Source organism: Protopterus annectens, chromosome 13.part0, assembly GCF_019279795.1.
Source record: "Protopterus annectens isolate FY-2018-M chromosome 13.part0, PAN1.0, whole genome shotgun sequence".
NCBI lineage: Eukaryota > Metazoa > Chordata > Ceratodontiformes > Protopteridae > Protopterus > Protopterus annectens.
In genome coordinates, this window is record NC_056747.1 from 1,256,717,182 (window position 1) to 1,256,737,221 (window position 20,040).

Here is a 20,040-nt window from a genome sequence, read left to right on the forward strand (position 1 = left end):
CAGAGGAATCAAGAATGTAAAACCTCCAAGGAAACCACCATTACCAGCTTGGGATTTAAACTTTGTGCTAGAAAAGTTGACACTATCACCCTTTGAACCAGCAGCAACAGCAGACCTACAACACCTGTCATGGAAAACTGCTTTCCTACTGGCAATTCAGCAAGGAGGGTTTCAGAACTACAGGCCTTAATGGCAGTGCAACCCTTCCTAATCTTCCACCAAGATAGTGTCCATGAGGACTAATCCTACATTTATGCCCAAGGTGGTATCCAGAGTGTCTTTAAACCAGGCAATCCACCTACCTACCTTCTTTCCCAACCCACAAAACAGAGGGGAAAGAATACTGCATACCTTGGATGTACATAGACAGCTACGCTACTACTTGGACAGAACAAAAAATAGCAGAAAGACTGACCAACTTTTTGTAGCCTATGCAACAGGAAGGGAAGGAAAAGCTATTTCCAAACAGACAATCTCCAAATGGATAAGAAATTGCATACGATACTGTTACTCCTTCCATGGAAAACCAATTCCACAGAACATAAGACCTCATTCTACAAGGGCAACAGCCACTACCACAGCCTTCTTACGAGGAGTGGCAACCAAAGACATTATTGAGGCGGCTACTTGGACCTCCGTGCATACATTTGCCAAGCATTATAATTTGCCTCTATATTCCAGATCCCGAGCAGGGTTTGCCACTGCTGTACTGCAAGGGATCCTAAACACACCATAATCTACTTTTATCCTCCTCCCCTAGTTGGCTATGGTATTCTACCCACTTGTTATGACTGCAGATGCATCCATGAAGGACATAGTACAGTTTTGTACCTACCATAAATGTAGATGTCCGAACTGGATAGCATCTGCAGTCAGGATTACCCTCCCTCCTTCCCCTCTGTGGTACTCCTAGGGTGTTTACCCTCCTAATAGCTAGCTGTTGGGGGGGAGTCTTTTATGGTGTATTTGTTTGTATATATGTGTATATATGCTTATTGCTGTGTTGACCTCTATCTATTTGGAAACATTGGCATCTATCCAAATTTTTAGCCTGCAAGAGGGCTACTGGCATCTGGGGCAAGAAACACTGAGGAAAATGGCGTCGGCTGATGCTTTTATACCCGAAGACCAACAGAGATGACGTCGGGTGGAGTGCGACATCAGCCGAAGCCGGACCCGGACTTTGGAATCCGGCCGACTGCAGGGCTGCCTGACGACAGGACAACCCACTTGTTATGACTGCAGATGCTATCCAGTTCGGACATCTACATTTATGGTAGGTACAAAACTGTACTTTTCATTTCCACACCTTACCAGTAAAAAGAGGAATGCCAAACCTACCACCAAATCAAAAGACAGAAGCTCTAAAACAAATAACTCAATTAACAAAGATGAGAGCTGTGGAAAGGGTACCACCTACAGAACAGGGCAAGGGATTTTACTCCAGACTCTTCCTAGTACCAAGAAAAGAGAAGTTGGAGACCTATTCTCGACCTGTCCGCTTTAAACACATTCATCATTGTTCCAAAATTCAAAATGCTGACCCTACAGAAACTTCTTCCCATGCTGGGCAAGGAGTGTTGGCTGGTAACTCTAGATCTCAAGGAGGCATACCTGCACGTCCCCATATGACCAAGTTGCAGAAGATACCTCAGATTTCTTGCAGGATCAGAGCATTATCAATTCTCAGCATTGCCCTTTGGCTTATCTACTGCGCCCAGAGTGTTCACGAAATGCCTGGCATCAGTAATCGCTCCTTGCAGGCTTCAGGGAATCCAAATTTATCCATACCTGGACTACTGCCTGATACTAGCGGACAACAAAAGCAAGCTGACACAAGACTTACAAAGAGTCATTTGCTTACTACAAGCCCTGGGATACACAGTCAGTATAAAAAAGTCAAGACTGATACCATCCCAAACAAGAACATTCTTGGGTGCAGAATTGGACACAGTAAAACAGATGGCATTCCTAACAGCAGAAAAACAAGAACAACTTCCTCTTTACTTCTTGGCATTAACAAAGCAGAACAAGCTAACAGCAAGGAAAGTACTGCAGGCCTTGCGCTTCATGGCATCCTGCATAATCCTGGTTCCCCATGCCATACTGCATATGAGAAAGCTACAGTGGTACCTAAAGAATTTATGGTCTCAACACAGGCACAGCTTAGAAACCGAAATACCTCTAATACCATGCCTGAAACAGGAGTTCCTATGGTGGGCTCAGGCATGCCAGTCAAACCCAGGTTTATCCTTCCACAAAATTCAAACAAGCCAAACCATCACAACGGACGCCTCAGACCTCGGTTGGGGGGGCCCACATGCTGGACAAGTGCATTCAAGGCTTATGGACTCCAGATCAGCTGCACCTGCACATAAATCAAAAAGAAATGCTGGCAGTGAAACTAGCAATCCAGAATTTCAAACCATTCCTCAAAGAAGGCCAATTGATAAAGACAGACACCACACTCATGTGGTACATCAACAAACAGGGAGGCACTCATTCATACCCCCTATGCCGAATGGCTCTGGACCTATGGAATATGGCTCTGAGCTACAACATTCAGTTACAGGCAATATTTGTACCGGGAAAAGAAAACATCCTAGCAGACATGTTAAGCAGAACTACCTCGGATGCTCACGAATGGATGCTACACCCGGACATCTTCAAGGCCATCACAAAGAAATGGGGAATGCCACAAATAGACCTATTCGCATCCCCACTCAATCACCAGCTCAAGAAATTCTGCACAAGGACATACCACCCACTTGCTTGGAAGGTGGAGACTCTATCCTTCAGTTGGAAAGGCCTGACAGCATATGCATTTCCACCTCTTCCTTTGATGCACAAGGTACTACTGAAAATCAGAGGAACGTCCAAGGATAATTCTGATAGCTCCAAATTGGCCAAGACAACATTGGTATCCATTGCTGAGGAGCATGTCTCGGGGGGGAAACGTGGACACTACCCCTGATTCCTTTGATGTTAACTCAGAGCGACTACAACATCCTGCATCCAAACCTGAAAACTCTGCAACTGACTGCCTGGAACATTACATAAGAGCAACTAACCCAGATTTATCCCAAAGGGTTAGACATTATCCTTGAAGCCCGCAGACCTTCAACCAGAAGGAACTATGCAGGAAAATGGAAAAGGTTTGTCATGTGGAGTACTGAAAGAGGGAAAGATGTGTCAAAGTTAGATATTGCCAACATCCTGGAGTATTTGGCAGAGCTTCTCCATACAGGCCTGTCCTATTCCTCCATCAAGATACATGCATCAGCTATTTCTGCAGAATACAGCTTCGATCCCCCTGTCTTCTCACATCCTCTACTCAGGCAGTTCCTGAGAGGAATTAAGAATGTAAAACCTCCTAGGAAACCACCATTACCAGCATGGGACTTGAACTTTGTGCTAGAAAAATTGACACTACCTCCATTCGAACCAGCAGCAACAGCAGATCTTCAACACCTATCCTGGAAAACTGCTTTCCTACTGGCAATTACTTCAGCAAGAAGGGTTTCAGAACTACAGGCTCTAATGGCAGTACAACCCTTCCTAATCTTCCATCAAGATAGAGTATCCATGAGAACTAATCCTACATTTATGCCTAAGGTGGTATCCAGAGTGTCTCTAAACCAGGCAATCCACCTACCTACCTTCTTTCCCAATCCACAGAACAGGGGGGAAAGACTGCTGCATACCTTGGATGTACATAGACAGTTGCGCTACTACCTGGACAGAACCAAGAGCAATAGAAAAACTGACCAGCTTCTAGTAGCTTATGCAACAGGAAGGGAAGGAAAAGCAATTTCCAAACAAACAATCTCCAAGTGGATAGGAAATTGCATAAGATTGTTACTCCTACCATGGAAAGCAAATTCCACAGAACATAAGGCCTCATTCTACAAGGGCTACAGCCACTACCACAGCTTTCTTGCGAGGAGTGGCTACAAAGGACATTATTGAGGCTGCTACTTGGACCTCCGTGCATACATTTGCCAAGCATTATAACTTACCTCTATACTCTAGATCCCGAGCAGGGTTTGCCACTGCTGTTTTGCAAGGGATCCTAACTACACCATAATTCTTCTTCCTCCTCCCCTAGTTTGGCTATGGTATTCTACCCATTTGTAAGGACTGCAGATGCTTCCTTGAAGGACATAGTACAGTTTTGTACCTACCATAAATGTAGATGTCCGAACAGGATAGCATCTGCAGTCAGGATTGCCCACCCTCCTTCCCCTCTGTGGTACTCCTAGGGTATTTGCCCTCCTAATAGCTAGCTAGGGGGGGGATCTCTTATGGTGTATTTGTTTGTATATATGTGTACATACATGCTTATTTCTTGTTTGCCCTCCACATTTTTGGAAACATTGGCATTTACCCAAAAATTTTAGCTATCCAAGAGGGCAACTGGCATCTGGGGCAAGAAACACTGAGGAAAATGGCGTCGGCTGATGCCTTTATACCCGAAGACTAGCAGAGATGACGTCTGGTGAAGTGCGACACCAGCCGAGGCGAGACCCAGACTTTGGAATCCGGCCGACCGAAGGGCTGCCTGACGACAGGACAACCCATTTGTAAGGACTGCAGATGCTATCCTGTTCGGACATCTACATTTATGGTAGGTACAAAACTGTACTTTGACTGCAGTTGCATGTCTATCGGACATCTACACTTATGGTAGGTACAAAACTGTACTTTCTAGCTGTATTTCCTTCATCTATTCTTCAAATGGCAAAGAATTACCCTTTAAAGGCTCATTCTACATGTTCGGTGTCTACTTCTACTGCCTTTCAGGCTAGGATGTCTATGGATGATATTTGTGCTGTAGCTACTTGGGCATCTCCTCACACCTTTATTAGTCACTACAAATTGGATCTGGTATCAAGGGGCAGATCCTCATTTGGTTCCACAGTGCTCTGGAGTATTTTCCAGTGAGCTGCCCAAGGTCTAGATGCTAGGGACGCTGTCCCGCGGGTAAGAATGTAGGCGAGATTGGACTACATATCAAGAAGTTGTGTACTCACCATAACGTTCGATGTATGTAGTCCATCTCTCCTCACATTCTTACTAACCTACCCCCTCCTGGAGGACCTAGCGGTAGTCTCTGATCTTCGCGTTTCACTGTTGCAGTCATTACATTTGGGTAATCTGCTGGCAGGTTGTAATTCAGGCTGACTGAGGACAGTCTTGGGTTCTGCGTCGGTTGCTGTCTCTTCCATGAGATCAGGTCGTCAGGGGTATAAAACATGTGGCCGATGCCATTTTCTTTAGTCTTTCTTGCAGAGCGGTGCCCGAAGCAGAAGCATTTAGCAAGTGCCGGTCAGCCGACTACTGAAATATTCACGTTTCGGTTTCAGAACCGAAGCCTTCAAAAAATCTAATTACCTTGTTGGAAACTTTTTTTTTGCTTTTTACCGATGTCAGAAGATTAATTGCATTACTTGTGGGAAGCAAATACCTCATAAGGATTTCCATTTATACTGTATTCCTTGCCTAGACCCTGATTACAACGTGGCTGGCTTTGTGCTAGATTTAACCAACGCACTATTAAACGTCTGTATATTTTTGCATCCAAGTATTTTGGAAACAGATTGTACTACCCGGGGATGTCTGATGGCAATCAGACTACCGGAGTACATAAACGCAAAGAAAAGGACAGAGCAAGGCAGAGATCCAAGACAGACGAAGATTCTAAGCCAGTCGCTGGTTCGCTGGTTCTCTGGCGCTTTCACAGCCCCTGATGCGCTCTACCTTTGAGTCGCAGGCCTCTACCGACACCCATGTGGAGTCCGGCATGCTGCAAGATACTCAGGGTATTGGACCGACAAATGTATCTCCCTCGGATGGGTCCGGAGCTGCTGAGACACCGGCTTCTGAGTGTGTATTCAGACCTCAACATTTTTATATTAAACCGAGGAAAGCTGCAAAACCAAAGGCAAAGACACCTTCAAAAACTAAAAAACCGACACCTGAGCCGCGTACACAGGCCTCTATGCCTAAAAAAACAGATCAAAATGGCTGAAGACCTTATTACCTTGATCAGGGGTACCCATCCCTCTCCAGATGAGGCCTAGGTAAGACGGACTGAATCTTCAGATCAGGTTTCTATTTCCTCTGATTCCTCTTCTGATCAGGAATTGTCTTTACCTCCCTATGAGGATTCTGATGCTGAGGAGTCTATTCCATCTGCATCTCCTCCTGAGGATTCTTTTGGAGAAACCTTGCGTACCTTGAGAGCATTTTCACTGGGAGAGTATAGACTTCTCAATCAAGAGTATCAGGGATTTCCTCCTCCCTCAGCACAGGCCTTTAGCCATTCTCCCTGTGTAAGACATTGTGGATGTTTTTTTCAGTCTCAAGCCTGACCCCTGACTCTTCTTCCGGCTCCCAGTAAGCCTGACTGGTATTACAGGGTCCCTGACTTCTAAATTTTTATTTAAAAACCCTGCTGCTGATCCTGAAACTATTTCAGTGTCCAAAGGGGGTTAAGGCCTCAACAGCAAAAAAAAAAACCCTACCCCCTCTGACAGATTCAAGGGCACTGGACAGATGGGGGGGGGGGGGGGGTTATACAACTGCAACCTTGGCAATTAGGGCTTTAAACTGTCACTTTCATATGCTTAAGTACCAACAACATGTTATGGGATTGCTGAAAAAAATGATTTCAGAATGTGCAGAAAATAAGGAATTGCAGGAATTATTGCATGCAGCTGAACAAGTTGGAAAGTATACTTTGCAATGTGGTTTTGATGAGGCCTGCAGGGCCGCAGTTACAGGATCTGTGATTAGGAGGCATGCCTGGGTTAAAGGAACAAAATTTGCCTGATCATGTTAGCTAAATTGCTAGATGCACCTTTACAGCATGATTCTCTGTTTGGTATTAAGGCAGTAGAGGTTTTAAAGAAAATGGAAGACCAAGCTAAGTCTATGCAAACTGTTAAAGATTTCTTGCAAGTGCAGCCACCTAGAGTCAGCACACACTGTCCTACAAAAAATTGGTCCTTTCCTGTCAGAGCTGAAAGGGGCAAATCCAGACGCCCTAAGGGCTTCAGGTACCAGGCTCAGGACTCGTACAGGTCAAAGCAATGGGGCACTTCTCCAAATCTAGGGGAGATAAAGCGCAAACCTACAGAAAGCAATCCCAATGACTTCCCTCTGTCTACACCAAGCACTTAGCTGTTGGCAGCACCCATAGGGGGGAAATTAGCACTTTTTGCTCAAAATTGGCAATTAATAACCCAGGACAAATGGGTATTGAACATCGTATCACAGGGATACAGATTCCATTTCCACACTCTGCCACTGACAAATGGTTGGCCAGACCTGCCAAAAAAAACAATGGGCAGAGGCAAAAACAGGTTGTCACTCATGGATATGGGGGCCGTTCAGACAGTACCAGAATAGGAAAAAGGACAAGGTTTTTACTCTACTGTTCTTGGTACCCAGAAAGGACAAGGCCTGGCTGCCAATACTGGATTTATTGATTTTTGAACACATACCTGGACATTCCAAAATTCAAAATGCTCACCTTGCAACAGCTTTTGCCTATGCCGGGCAAGAATGCTTGGCTGGTGACTTTAGACATGCCTGCATGTCCCAATAAGACAGTTGTGTAGAAGATATCTCAGATTCAAGGCTGGCTTAATGCATTACCAATTCTCTGCACTGCCCTTTGGCTTATCTACTGCGCCCAGGATCTTTACAAAGTGCTTGGCACCAGTAATTGCATTTTACAGACTAAGTATTCAAATATATCCTTACTTGGATGACTGTCTCATTCAAGCAGAGAACAAAGATACAATTCTACGACACCTGGCGTTTGTGAAAAGGCTTCTAGCATGCCTAGGGTACACAAATAAATCACAACTGGTACCCTCTCAAAAGATAACATTCCTGGGTGCAAGCTTGTGTACAACTGCCCAGATGGCTTGCCTCGTGCCAGACAAAGGCAACTGACTACTTCAAACTGATGGCAACAAAAACCCAGTCTTCTGCAAGACAAATTCTGCAGGCTCTGGGCTTCATGGCATCCTGCATCCTACTAATTCCATATGTAGGACTGCATATGAGGAAACTGCAATGGTACCTATAAAGTTTATGGAGTCAAGATTCAGAGTCTGGAAACGATTCCTCTCATCCCCTGCCTGCAACAGGAGTTTCTATGGTGTGCAAAGGCCTGTCACCAAAACAGGCGACGGCCCTTCACTCTACCCCCTGCCAGCCAAACTTAATAGACTCATCAGATTATGCCTGAGGGGGCCCACATATGGGCACCAAATCAAATGCACCTGCATAGAAAGATGCTAGCTGTTCAAAATGCCCCAACGGCTTTTAAGGACTTCATCCAGGGCAACTACTGAATGACAACACCACAGTCATGTGGTATGTAAACAAGCAAGGGGGCACACACTCGTATACCCCCTTTGCAGATTAGCCATGGCACGGTGGAACACAGCTTTGACCTATCAAATCTTAAAGCTCAATTCCTGGCAGGAAAACTGAACACTCTGGCAGACTACAAGCAGAAACCTTATGGATCCTCACGAGTGGAAACTAAATCCGCAAGTTTTCAGCATAAGAGAAATGGGGAAGCCCAGACCTAGATCTGTTTGCGCCGCCTCAAACTTATCAATTGAAAAGATTCTGTACAAGGACTTATCACAGACAAGCATGGAAAGTGGACGCCCTATCCTTAAGTTGGAAAAACCTGTCAGTTTATGCCTTCCCTCGTCTGCCTGTTCTACCAAAGGTCCTCTTAAAAGTCAGGCAAGAGAAGCCAAAGAGATTAATTGCCCCAGACTGGCTCCGCCAATACTGGTACCCAATCCTAAGGAACTTGTCTCTATACCCAGCTTGGACCTTGCCTCTAAGACTACTGACCCAGCAAAACAATCAGATCCTGCACTCTCAACCTGGCAGCATGGCTAGTCTTGTAATCATATGAACGACACCTCTGAGTAAAGCTGTGGTGGCTGTCATTTTGGAAGCCAGAATGCCTAGTACTAGAAAATGTTATGCTGACAAATGGAAGAGATTCTGTGCTTGGAATCTAGCACAAGGGACTGATGCAGCAGAACCACATATTCCTCAGATATTACAATACTTAATGAGATGCTTGACAAAGGCTAAACTTTCTCATCAAAATCCATGCATCTGCCATCTCTGCTCATTACAATACAGAGCCATCAATCTTTTCTCATCCTTTACTAAAGCAGTATCTTAGAGGAGCCAAAAACCTAAGGCCTCCTAGATCACCATTACCTACATGGGACCTCTTTTATGTTTTGGAAAAGCTCACCCTGTCTCCATTTGAACCGGCTGCTACTGCTGATGTAAAGTTCTTATGGAACACAGCTGTTGCTAGCAATTACTTCAGCAAGAAGAGTTTCAGAGCTACAGGCCCTCATGGCTGTAGAGCTTTATCATATTTTACATAGACAGGGTGTCTGAGGACAAATCCTACTTTTATGCCTAAGGTGGTTTCCACTGTGGCTCTTAACCAAACAATTCATCTGCCAACTTTTTATCCAAATCCGCAGAACAAAGGAGAGAATTCTGCATTCTTTGGATGTACACAGCTAAGATTCTACTTGAGCAGGACAAAAGCTCTAAGAAAAACTGAGCAATTAGTGTCATATGCTGCAGGATCAGAAGGAAAGGCCATCTCAAAGCAGGCAATTTCAAAGTGGATAAGCCATTGAATCTGTTTCTGCTACTTACGCCATGGTAAACCTGTGCCCAAGGGCATTAGGTCTCATTCCACCAGAGCTGCAGCTACTTCAGCAGCCTTTGAGTACCACCAACCAAAGATATTCTAGAGGCTGCTACTTGGAGTTTACACCTTTACAAAGAATTACCATTTGCTTCTAAGTCCAGGGCAGGCTTTGCCACTGCAGTACTGCAGGGCCTTATAACCGCACATAATGCTGTTTAGCTCCAGCCTCCCAACCATATCTTTGGGATTCTACCCAAATGTATTGACTGCAACAGTGAAACACAAAGAACACAGTACAGTTGTGTACATTTACCATAAATGTAGATGTTGGTGTATTCACTGAAGTCCAGGTTGCCATCCCCCTGTCATTCTACAGTTCATCTTCCTTTATCTTCTACAACCTATGTGGTGTACTTGCTTGTAGATGAAGGTAAAGCTTATATTGATGCATGTATATGTATATATGTATATGTGTGTATATGTATATAATACTGCTACCTTTTTGGGGGCAAGAAAAACTAAAAAAAAAAGGCATCTGCTGCATGTTTTATACCCCTGACGTCATGGAAGAGGAGACTGCAACCGACGTAGGACCCAAGACTTTGTTAATCTGGCCGACTGAAGGCTACTGCAAGCAGATAACCCAAATGTAATGACTGCAACAGTGAATACTTGAAAATCTGCATTTATGGCAAGTGTACACAACTGTACTTTCCTTTTCCTACACTGTTAGCTAGCTATCCTTCAGGCAGGTGTGTTGCACCCTTACTGGAATTCTTGTTGACTTTTTGTGGTGGCCTAGCATCACCACTGGGCATAGGCATGGGCGGCCCACAACATCTTCCCTACTTGGGTGCATGTTCCTGCATAGCATTCAGTGTTTGTGAGGCTAATGCTGTACCCTGAGAACACTTGCATCCTAGTCTGTCATGAGATGTGTTCCATACATGGATGAGGTTTTCCCTCTGCATGAGGTGGTACACCTTTCCCATCTTTTGCCTAGTCCATTAATTGATGCAAGGTCACCTGGGCTATAGTGTACATTATTCCTTTGTTGTATTTGGACTGGTCTATGCATGGGTTTTAGTTGTAAATGAGTTTTCTCTGAAATATTGGTCTGTTTTTGTTCAGTGGAAGTCTCTCATCCTTTTGAGGTCTGTCATTTGCCAGTAGTAGACTCCGGAGCCGAGGTAAGTGTACTTGATGGATTTGGTGAACCCCTGATCACACGTTTGACTGCGTACTGTGAAGCACTTAGCCTTCACTCTGCTAAGCCCTTCAAGACTTCTGCCAGTCTTGATTTTCTGATCTCTTCTTACATAGTTGTCAAATTAAATGTAGTCTTGGTTTAGTAATGTCATATTTGTTAAGTGCAATGTTTACATTTCAGATCACCATAGAAGCCATGAAAAGTGACATTGATGAAGTAGCTCTTCAGGGGATTGAATTTTGGTCCAATGTATGTGATGAAGAAATGGACTTGGCTATAGAAGCAACAGAGGTAAGTTTATTTACTATTTGGTATTGGATTAGGTGGACTCATCCATAGGCCTTTCAGCCACTATCCAGGCTCAGAGGCATCATACAGTGTGTAAGCTTCTGTTATAACATTAAATAAGATTGGGTTTGCACAACTGTAACAGCTTATTAAATTGTTTATAAAATAGAATATAGTGGTGTGCATTTCTAAAACTAGCAGGTTTACATTGGGTTTTCGGTTTACATGAGTTGCAAAACATGTTGGTTAATAGAAATTGCTTAATTGAGTTTTGTAAAGTTCAAATGGAAAAAGTTTGAGACCTAGAGACTGAAATGGTAAAAGCAGGAGTGTAAACAGCTTAAAAGTTGTAAGCCCTTTAGAATCTAAGTAAAAGCTTAGAGGTGCTCAGGAACAATTTAAAACTAGTATCTAGATCCTTGTTTCAGCTGATAGTTTGTTCCAGAGGGCAAGGCCTGTATCCTTTGAAGTCCGAAGGAATGTTCCCCAGACTGAGTTAGTTTCTGAAGGGAGCAGTAGTCAATTTATATATAGTGGTTGAACGTAGGTGGACCTTTCAAGAATGAGTAGCCAGTGTAGGTCAGTAGTAGGTTATAGTGGTGTAGACAGGTGTCATTAAGTGGGGCAGATGTCCTTCAAGGATGCATCTGCAGTCATAACAAATGGGTTGTCCTGTCGTCAGGCAGCCCTTCGGTCGGCCGGATTCCAAAGTCTGGGTCCGGCTTCGGCTGATGTCGCACTTCACCCGACGTCATCTCTGCTGGTCTTCGGGTATAAAGGCATCAGCCGACGCCATTTTCCTCAGTCTTTCGTGGCGCCCGAAGCAGAAGCTGTTAAAGTGCCGGTCGGTCAGATCCAGAGATTACTACCGAATACTACTTCGAAGACTTCTAAAAAGCTAAGTACCCCGTTGGGGACTCTTTCTTGCCTCAGCCGATGTCAGAAAAGGTCAATAACTGTTTAACTTGTGGGAAACAAATACCTCAAAGATTTCCACTCTTACTGCCTGCCTTGCTTAGGCCCAGACCACGACGTAGCAGCCTGTTCGGCCTGTGCTTCCTTCAACCGACTAACGCTTAGGCGTCGGTCGGAGTTTGCTGAACAGTTTTTCGGCTCAGATTTTGCGTACATTATGCCGTTGGATCCTCCGACTACCCAAATTGTTAAAAAATGCAAAGAAAAAGACCGACACTCGCGGTCCGTGGTTTCGGCCGAAACCACGGTTAAGCAAGCCGCGAGTCTGGTTCGGCCGAAACCGAGAAAACCGGTCAATCTTCAGCCGAATCCATGACTACTACTGAGGCTCCTGCTACCTTAGTTGAATCGGCCTCAGAAGTTTTGCCTACTACTGTGGTTCCTAGTGATTTATCAGACACCATTCCTTTGGATGTCTCTACCCCAGCACGTGGTGCTGCTAGGCCCCCTGCAGCCATGTCTATTAAGGCCTTTGCCAGGGCTAAAGCAGCCAAAACTGTTAAATCAGTGCCTGTTAAGACCCCCTCACACAGGCCCACTTCTAGTTCACAAATGCTTACTCTGGCAGAGGATTTAATATCCTTAATTAGGGGATCCCAATCTCACCCAGACAGGGCCTCTCAGCCCCCAGAAAAGAGACCTAGAGCAGAGCCCCCCGAGCCAGTGTCCTCTGATTCTTCGGATGACTCAGACATTACAGATCAGCCAGAGGCTCCTTTTTCTACTTATGAAGATTCCGATGCTGAAGAATCCATTCCATCTGCCTCTCCACCAGAGGAATTTTCCTTTGGGGAAACCAGATTCAAGAAAAAGGCTTAGGACATTTCTGCACTTAACACAACATAGGCCCTTAGCTCTACCTCCAGTACTGCCTGTTGTGGATGATGCATTTAATGATGTTTGCACTGCTCCTGATACCTTACCTCCAGCCCCTGCCAAACCGGATGGATTTTACAGGGTGCCAGACACTCATCACCACCTATACAAGGCCCCACTTGCAGATCCTGAGACTATATCCCAGGGGCCTAAGGCAGTAGCCTCGACCTCAGCAAAAAACCCTATTCCTTCTGAAAGGGAATCCAGGTCCATAGAGAGATGGGGGAAAAAAGTTTACACCTCTGCTACTCTCTCAGCTAGAGCTTTAAACTGTCAGTTTCATATGATCCAATACCAAGAGTTTATGCTTGATCAGTTAACTAAGAAGCTGTCCACTGATGACTCCTTAGATAAGAAATATGTTTTAGAAATGGTGAATAACATTCAGCAGGTTAGTAACCATTCTTTAAAATGTGGCTATGATGCACTGGAGGCTTCATTTAGATCAGCCATGACTGGCACAGTGATAAGAAGGCATGCATGGTTGAAAGAACAGGTCTTGCCGGATCATGTTAAAGCAAAGCTGTTAGATGCTCCTATGGATAAGGCCAGTCTATTTGGTACACCTGCTCAGCAAGTAATGAAGAAAATGGAAGAGAAGGCAAAATCTGTACAAACAGTTAAGGATTTCTTACAGGTTCAGCCCCCAAGGTTTAGCAGGAACTGGCCTGCCAAAAATTGGTCCTTTCCAGACTCCTCAAAATCTGAGGCAGGAATAGACGCTCTAGAGGCAGGAATCAATCCAGAGGGGGTGCCTACAGAGGACGACAGTGGCAAGGCAATAACCGAGGCACAGACACAACCACTGCCACTGCAACAGGACAATCACAGTGACTTGGCTCTGACACCGCCTACCAGGGAGCAAATAACAGCACCTTTAGGCGGAAAGTTAGCCTTATTTTCGAAAAATTGGCACTATATCACAAAAGACAAGTGGATTTTGCAAACCATAGACCAAGGCTACAGGTTCCACTTCCACACCTTACCAGCAAAAAGAGGAATGCCAAACCTACCTCCAAATCAAAAAACAGAAGCTCTAAAGCAGATAGCGCATTTAACAAAGATAAGAGCTCTGGAAAGAGTTCCAATAACAGAACAGGGCAAAGGATTCTACTCCAGACTCTTCCTAGTACCAAGAAAGGAGAAGTTCGAGACCTATTCTCGACCTGTCAGTCTTAAACACATACATCATTGTCCCAAAATTCAAAATGCTGACCCTACAGCAACTTCTTCCCATGCTGGGCAAGGAGTGTTGGCTGGTAACTCTAGATCTCAAGGAGGCATACCTGCACGTCCCCATACGACCAAATTGCAGAAGATACCTCAGATTTCTTGCAGGATCAGAGCATTATCAATTCTCAGCATTGCCCTTTGGCTTATCTACTGCGCCCAGAGTATTCACAAAATGCCTAGCATCAGTAATCGCTCACTGCAGGCTACAGGGAATCCAAATTTATCCATACCTGGACGACTGCCTGTTACAAGCGGACAACAAAAGCAAGCTGACAACAGATTTACAAAGAGTCATTTGCTTACTACAAGCCCTGGGATACAGTGTCAATTTACTAAAGTCAAGACTGATACCATCCCAAACAAGAACATTCTTGGGTGCGGAATTGGACACAGTAAAACAAATGGCATTCCTAACTGCAGAAAAACAAAAACTCCCTCTCTACTTCTTGGCATTAACAAAGCAGAACAAACGAACAGCAAGAAAAGTACTGCAGGCCTTGGGCTTCATGGCATCATGCATAATCTTGGTCCCACATGCCAGACTGCATATGAGAAAGCTACAGTGGTACCTAAAGAATTTATGGTCTCAACACAGGCACAGCTTAGAAACCAAAATCCCACTAATCCCATGCCTGAAATAGGAGTTCCTATGGTGGGCTCAAGCATGCCAGTCAAACCCAGGCTTGCCCTTCCACAACTTTCAAGCAAGCCAAACCATCACAACGGACGCCTCAGACCTAGGCTGGGGGGGGGCGCACATGTTGGACAAATGCATACAAGGATTGTGGACTCCAGACCAGCTGCACCTGCACATAAACCAAAAAGAAATGCTGGCAGTAAAACTAGCAATTCAGAAATTCAGACCATTCCTCAAAGAAGGCCATTTAATGATAAGGACAGACAACACCACAGTCATGTGGTACATCAACAAACAGGGAGGCACTCATTCATACCCCGTATGCAGAATGACTCTGGACCTTTGGAATATGGCTCTGAGCTACAACATCCAGTTACAGGCAATATTTGTGCCGGGAAAAGAAAACACCTTAGCAGACATGTTAAGCAGAACCACCTCGGATGCTACACCCGGACATCTTCAAGGCCATCACAAAGAAATGGGGAATGCCACAAATAGACCTATTCACATCCCCACTCAATCAGCTCACAAAATTCTGCACAAGGACATACCACCCACTTGCATGGAAGGTGGACTCTCTATCCTTCAGTTGGAAAGGCCTGACAGCATATGCATTTCCACCTCTTCCTTTGATGCACAAGGTACTACTGAAAATCAGAGGAACGTCCAAGGATAATCCTGATAGCTCCGAATTGGCCAAGACAACACTGGTATCCATTGTTGAGGAGCACGTCTCAGGGGAGAATGTGGTCAATACCCCTGATGCCTTTGATGTTAACTCAGAACAACTACAACATCATGCACCCAAACCTAAAAACCTTGCAACTGTCTGCCTGGAACATCACATAGCAGCAACTAACCCAGATTTATCCCAAAGGGTTAAAGACATTATCCTTGAAGCCCGCAGACCTTCAACAAGAAGGAACTATGCAGGAAAATGGAAAAGGTTTGTCATTTGGAGTACTGAAAGAGGAAAAGATGTGTCGAACATAGATATTGCTAACATCCTGGAGTACTTGGCAGAGCTTCTACATACAGGCCTGACCTATTCCTCCAAGATACATGCATCAGCTATTTCAGCAGAATACAGCTTCGATCCACCTGTCTTTTCGCATCCTCTACTCAGGCAGTTCCTCAGAGGGATCAAGAATGTAAAACCTCCTAGGAAACCACCATTACCAGCATGGGACTTGAACTTTGTGCTAGAAAAATTGACACTCCCTCCATTTGAACCAGCAGCAACAGCAGATCTTCGACACCTATCATGGAAAACTGCTTTCCTACTGGCAATTACTTCAGCAAGGAGGGTTTCGGAACTACAGGCCTTAATGGCAGTACAACCCTTCCTAATCTTCCATCAAGATAGGGTGTCCATGAGAACTAATCCTACATTTATGCCTAAGGTGGTATCCAGAGTGTCTTTAAACCAGGCAATCCACCTACCTACCTTCTTTCCCAATCCACAGAACAGGGGGGGAAAGACTGCTGCATACCTTGGATGTACATAGACAGTTACACTACTACCTGGACAGAACCAAAGGTGACAGAAAAACTGACCAGCTTTTAGTAGCCTATGCAACAGGAAGGGAAGGAAAGGCAATTTCCAAACAGACAATCTCCAAATGGATAGGAAATTGCATAAGATTCTGCTACTCCTACCACGGAAAACCAATTCCACAGAACATAAGACCTCATTCTACAAGGGCTACAGCCACTACCACAGCTTTCTTACGAGAAGTGGCAACCAAGGACATTATTGAGGCGGCTACTTGGACCTCCGTGCATACATTTGCCAAGCATTATAATTTACCTCTATGCTCTAGATCCCGAGCAGGGTTTGCCACTGCTGTACTGCAAGGGATCCTAACTACACCATAATTCTTCTTCCTCCTCCCCTAGTTTGGCTATGGTATTCTACCCATTTGTTATGACTGCAGATGCATCCTTGAAGGACATAGTACAGTTTTGTACCTACCATAAATGTAGATGTCCGAACAGGATAGCATCTGCAGTCAGGATTACCCACCCTCCTTCCCCTCTGTGGTACTCCTAGGGTATTTACCCTCCTAATAGCTAGCTGGGGGGGAGTCTCTTATGGTGTATTTGTTTGTATATATGTACATACATTATTTTTTGTGTTTGCCTTCTACTTTTTTGGAAACATTGGCATTTATCCAAAGTTTAGCTTTCCAAGAGGGCAACTGGCATTTTTGGAAACATTGGCATTTATCCAAAGTTTGCCTTTCCAAGAGGGCAACTGGCATCTGGGGCAAGAAACACTGAGGAAAATGGCGTCGGCTGATGCCTTTATACCCGAAGACCAGCAGAGATGACGTCTGGTGAAGTGCGACATCAGCCGAACCCAGACTTTGGAATCCGGCCGACTGAAGGGCTGCCTGACGACAGGACAACCCATTTGTTATGACTGCAGATGCTATCCTGTTCGGACATCTACATTTATGGTAGGTACAAAACTGTACTTTCTGGCAGTTTTCAGCACTAAAAGTATGGTCTGAGTTTTGGCAGTAGGAGTTGGGGATCTATATTAAGACTGAACGGTCACTGTATAGAATTGCAGTTAGACCAATTCATCGAAGTATGAATTTGTCGTAAGCCAACTTGTGTGAATCTCACTGCATCTAATTGCAGTAGTTGGCCAGCAGCTCAGAAATTAGTGCAAGTCAGAATGAATGCAAATATTTACTACAATCATGTTGTATATACCGAAAGTAACATGCAAAAATCTCAGCTTTTGGCATACTATTGCGATTCAGTGAGATGAAATTTGAGCATGTTGGCTTTTGACAGATGCTCTGGTCTAAAACTGGAATTTTTTGGCCATTCAATCTTGGTATAGCTCCAGAGCTAGTTGATGTGATTATCCTATTGCAGAGTTTTAGCTGAGAGCACTTAATGTGTGTGTTGTAAAGGTTAATATAGATTAAGGGTTAGGCTAAATTTGTGTACTCATTTACAGAGAGTGATTTACAAGGAGAGGAATTTGAGTTAAAACATTTAGTTGATTTTGTATAGTACTGACTGTTGACCACGGAGGATTGGAGTTGAGATTGCAGGACCGTGGAATGTTTGCTTGGAGTAACTTACATGTGTAAAGGTCAGGCTTAAGTTCATGTTAGTAAGCTGTAATCAAATACTAATGGGCTTAGAACAGAGCCTTGGACACCTATTTGTACTGTTCCATTGCTGGACTGTTGGTGGGTCAAGTAAATGTGAAAGGCCACAGTATCTACCATCTTGTGGTTTGCTGTTTCATAAGTGTAATTTCCAGAAAAATACCTGCACAGTCAGGATGTTCTTCGTCTTCCATTGCTGCAGTCCTTACTATTGGGTATAGTCCGCGTCCAGTCGGCCCGAATACCAGAGTATAAGGCTGACGTCGGTCAGGGCGCATTAGACTGACGCCAGTACGTCAGGGTACTAATGCGCATGACCGACGTCATATCCTCAGTCTTTTTTGCCGCATGGTCCGATGCAGAAGCAGTTTTGCGAGTGCAGGTTGGCGTTCTGAAATATTTCCGAAACCGGAGTTTCAGACCGAAACAGAGTTGGCTAAGTACCCGTTGGGAACATTTTGGTTTTTCTTGCCTCAGTATTTTACCGGATGTCAGAAAAAGTGAATAACTGTATTTCTTGTGGGAAACAGATACCTCATAGGGATTACCATACCTTGTGTATACCTTGTTTAGGGCCTGAGCACGACGTTGGTTGCCGCTCTTGTGCTAGGTTTAACAAACGCACTATTAAGAGGAGGTTAGACTGTGCCAGGTTAGTGTTTGGGAAGCGTTGCAATTATAAAATGCCGTCGGATGCTCCGACGCCCGCTTCGTCCAAGAAGCGCAAGGACAAAACAGTGAAGCCTAGGGTTGATGAACCGGCAGTCCCGGACGTCGGTTCTTTAGAAGGCTCAGTGGAGCCAGAGGTTTTGCCAGGAGTTTCCATGGAGTCTCAGGCAGAAACTTTACTGTTACAGGATGTGCCTTCTCAGGAGGTAGGCCAGGCTGAGGGGGCTTCTCAGGTAACTGTTCTTCCCTCTCTTCCCAAGGTAGTTAGAGCCTCTCCTTCTGTTGCCAAAACTTCTTTGAGAGGTAGGCCTAGCTCAGCTTCAGTGGGGGCTTCTCCTAGCATTTCGTGTTCTGTACCTAAGAAACATATGCTTAAAATGGCAGAAGATTTGATTACTATGATTAGAGGTTCTATGCCCCCGCCTGATAAGAGGCCTAGGGTGGACCCGGAGTTTGATAGTTTTGAACAGTGTTCAGAGGCTTCAGAGTCTTCTGCGGAAGACTTACAGGAGTATCCTACTTATTCTGATTCTGATGTGGATGATTCCACTCCTACAGCTTCTCCTCCTGAGGATTTCTCATTTTCAGAGACTCTGCATTCCATGAGGGAGCACTTTAAATGGGAAGGCCAGGATTACTCTGATTCCAGGAAAAGGCTTAGGGAATTCTTGTTTTTGCCCCAGCATAGGCCCTTAGCTAATCCTCCTGTGTTGAATGTGGTGGAAGATGTTTTTGCAGAGGCTTCCCTGAATCCTGACTCTTTGCCTCATGCTCCTGTTAAGCCTGATAGGTATTATAGGGTGCCCGAAGCTCATAAGTATTTGTTTAAGAGTCCTAGGGCGGACCCAGAAACTATTTCACAAGGGCCTAAAGGTGTTAAGGCTTCTGTGGTTAAAAATCCTGTTCCCACTGATAGAGGCAAGGGCCTTGGGTAGGTGGGGAAAGAAAGTGTATACTTCTTCCACTCTAGCCATGAGAGCGTTGAATTGTCAGTTTCACATGCTAAAATATCAGAATTATCTCCTTTCACAATTAAAATCTAAGGTGGATGCTTTGGCGGAAGGTATTGAGTGTAAAGAGTTGCTGGACTTGGTTCATGTGTCTGAGCAAGTGGGTAAGCATTCTTTGCAATGTGGTTTTGATGCTGTACAGGCCTCCTCGAGGGTGGCTGCTACTAGTTCTGTTCTTCAGGCATGCCTGGTTGAAGGATCAGAATTTAGCTGAGCATGTTAAGACAAGGATTTTGGATGCTCCTTTACAGTCTGATGTGTTGTTTGGATCGCCTGTGGAAGCA

At 44.7% G+C, this 20,040-nt stretch overlaps 1 protein-coding gene across 1 annotated transcript in view; it reads left to right on the plus strand.

The window, feature by feature from the left end:
- Positions 1–20,040, plus strand: part of KPNB1 (karyopherin subunit beta 1) — a 2,271,876-nt gene that overhangs the window by 544,637 nt on the left and 1,707,199 nt on the right. The window contains exon 8 of the mRNA XM_044055271.1: positions 11,115–11,225. Coding sequence (XP_043911206.1) covers positions 11,115–11,225 — 111 coding nt within the window. The remainder of the gene's footprint in view (positions 1–11,114; positions 11,226–20,040) is intronic.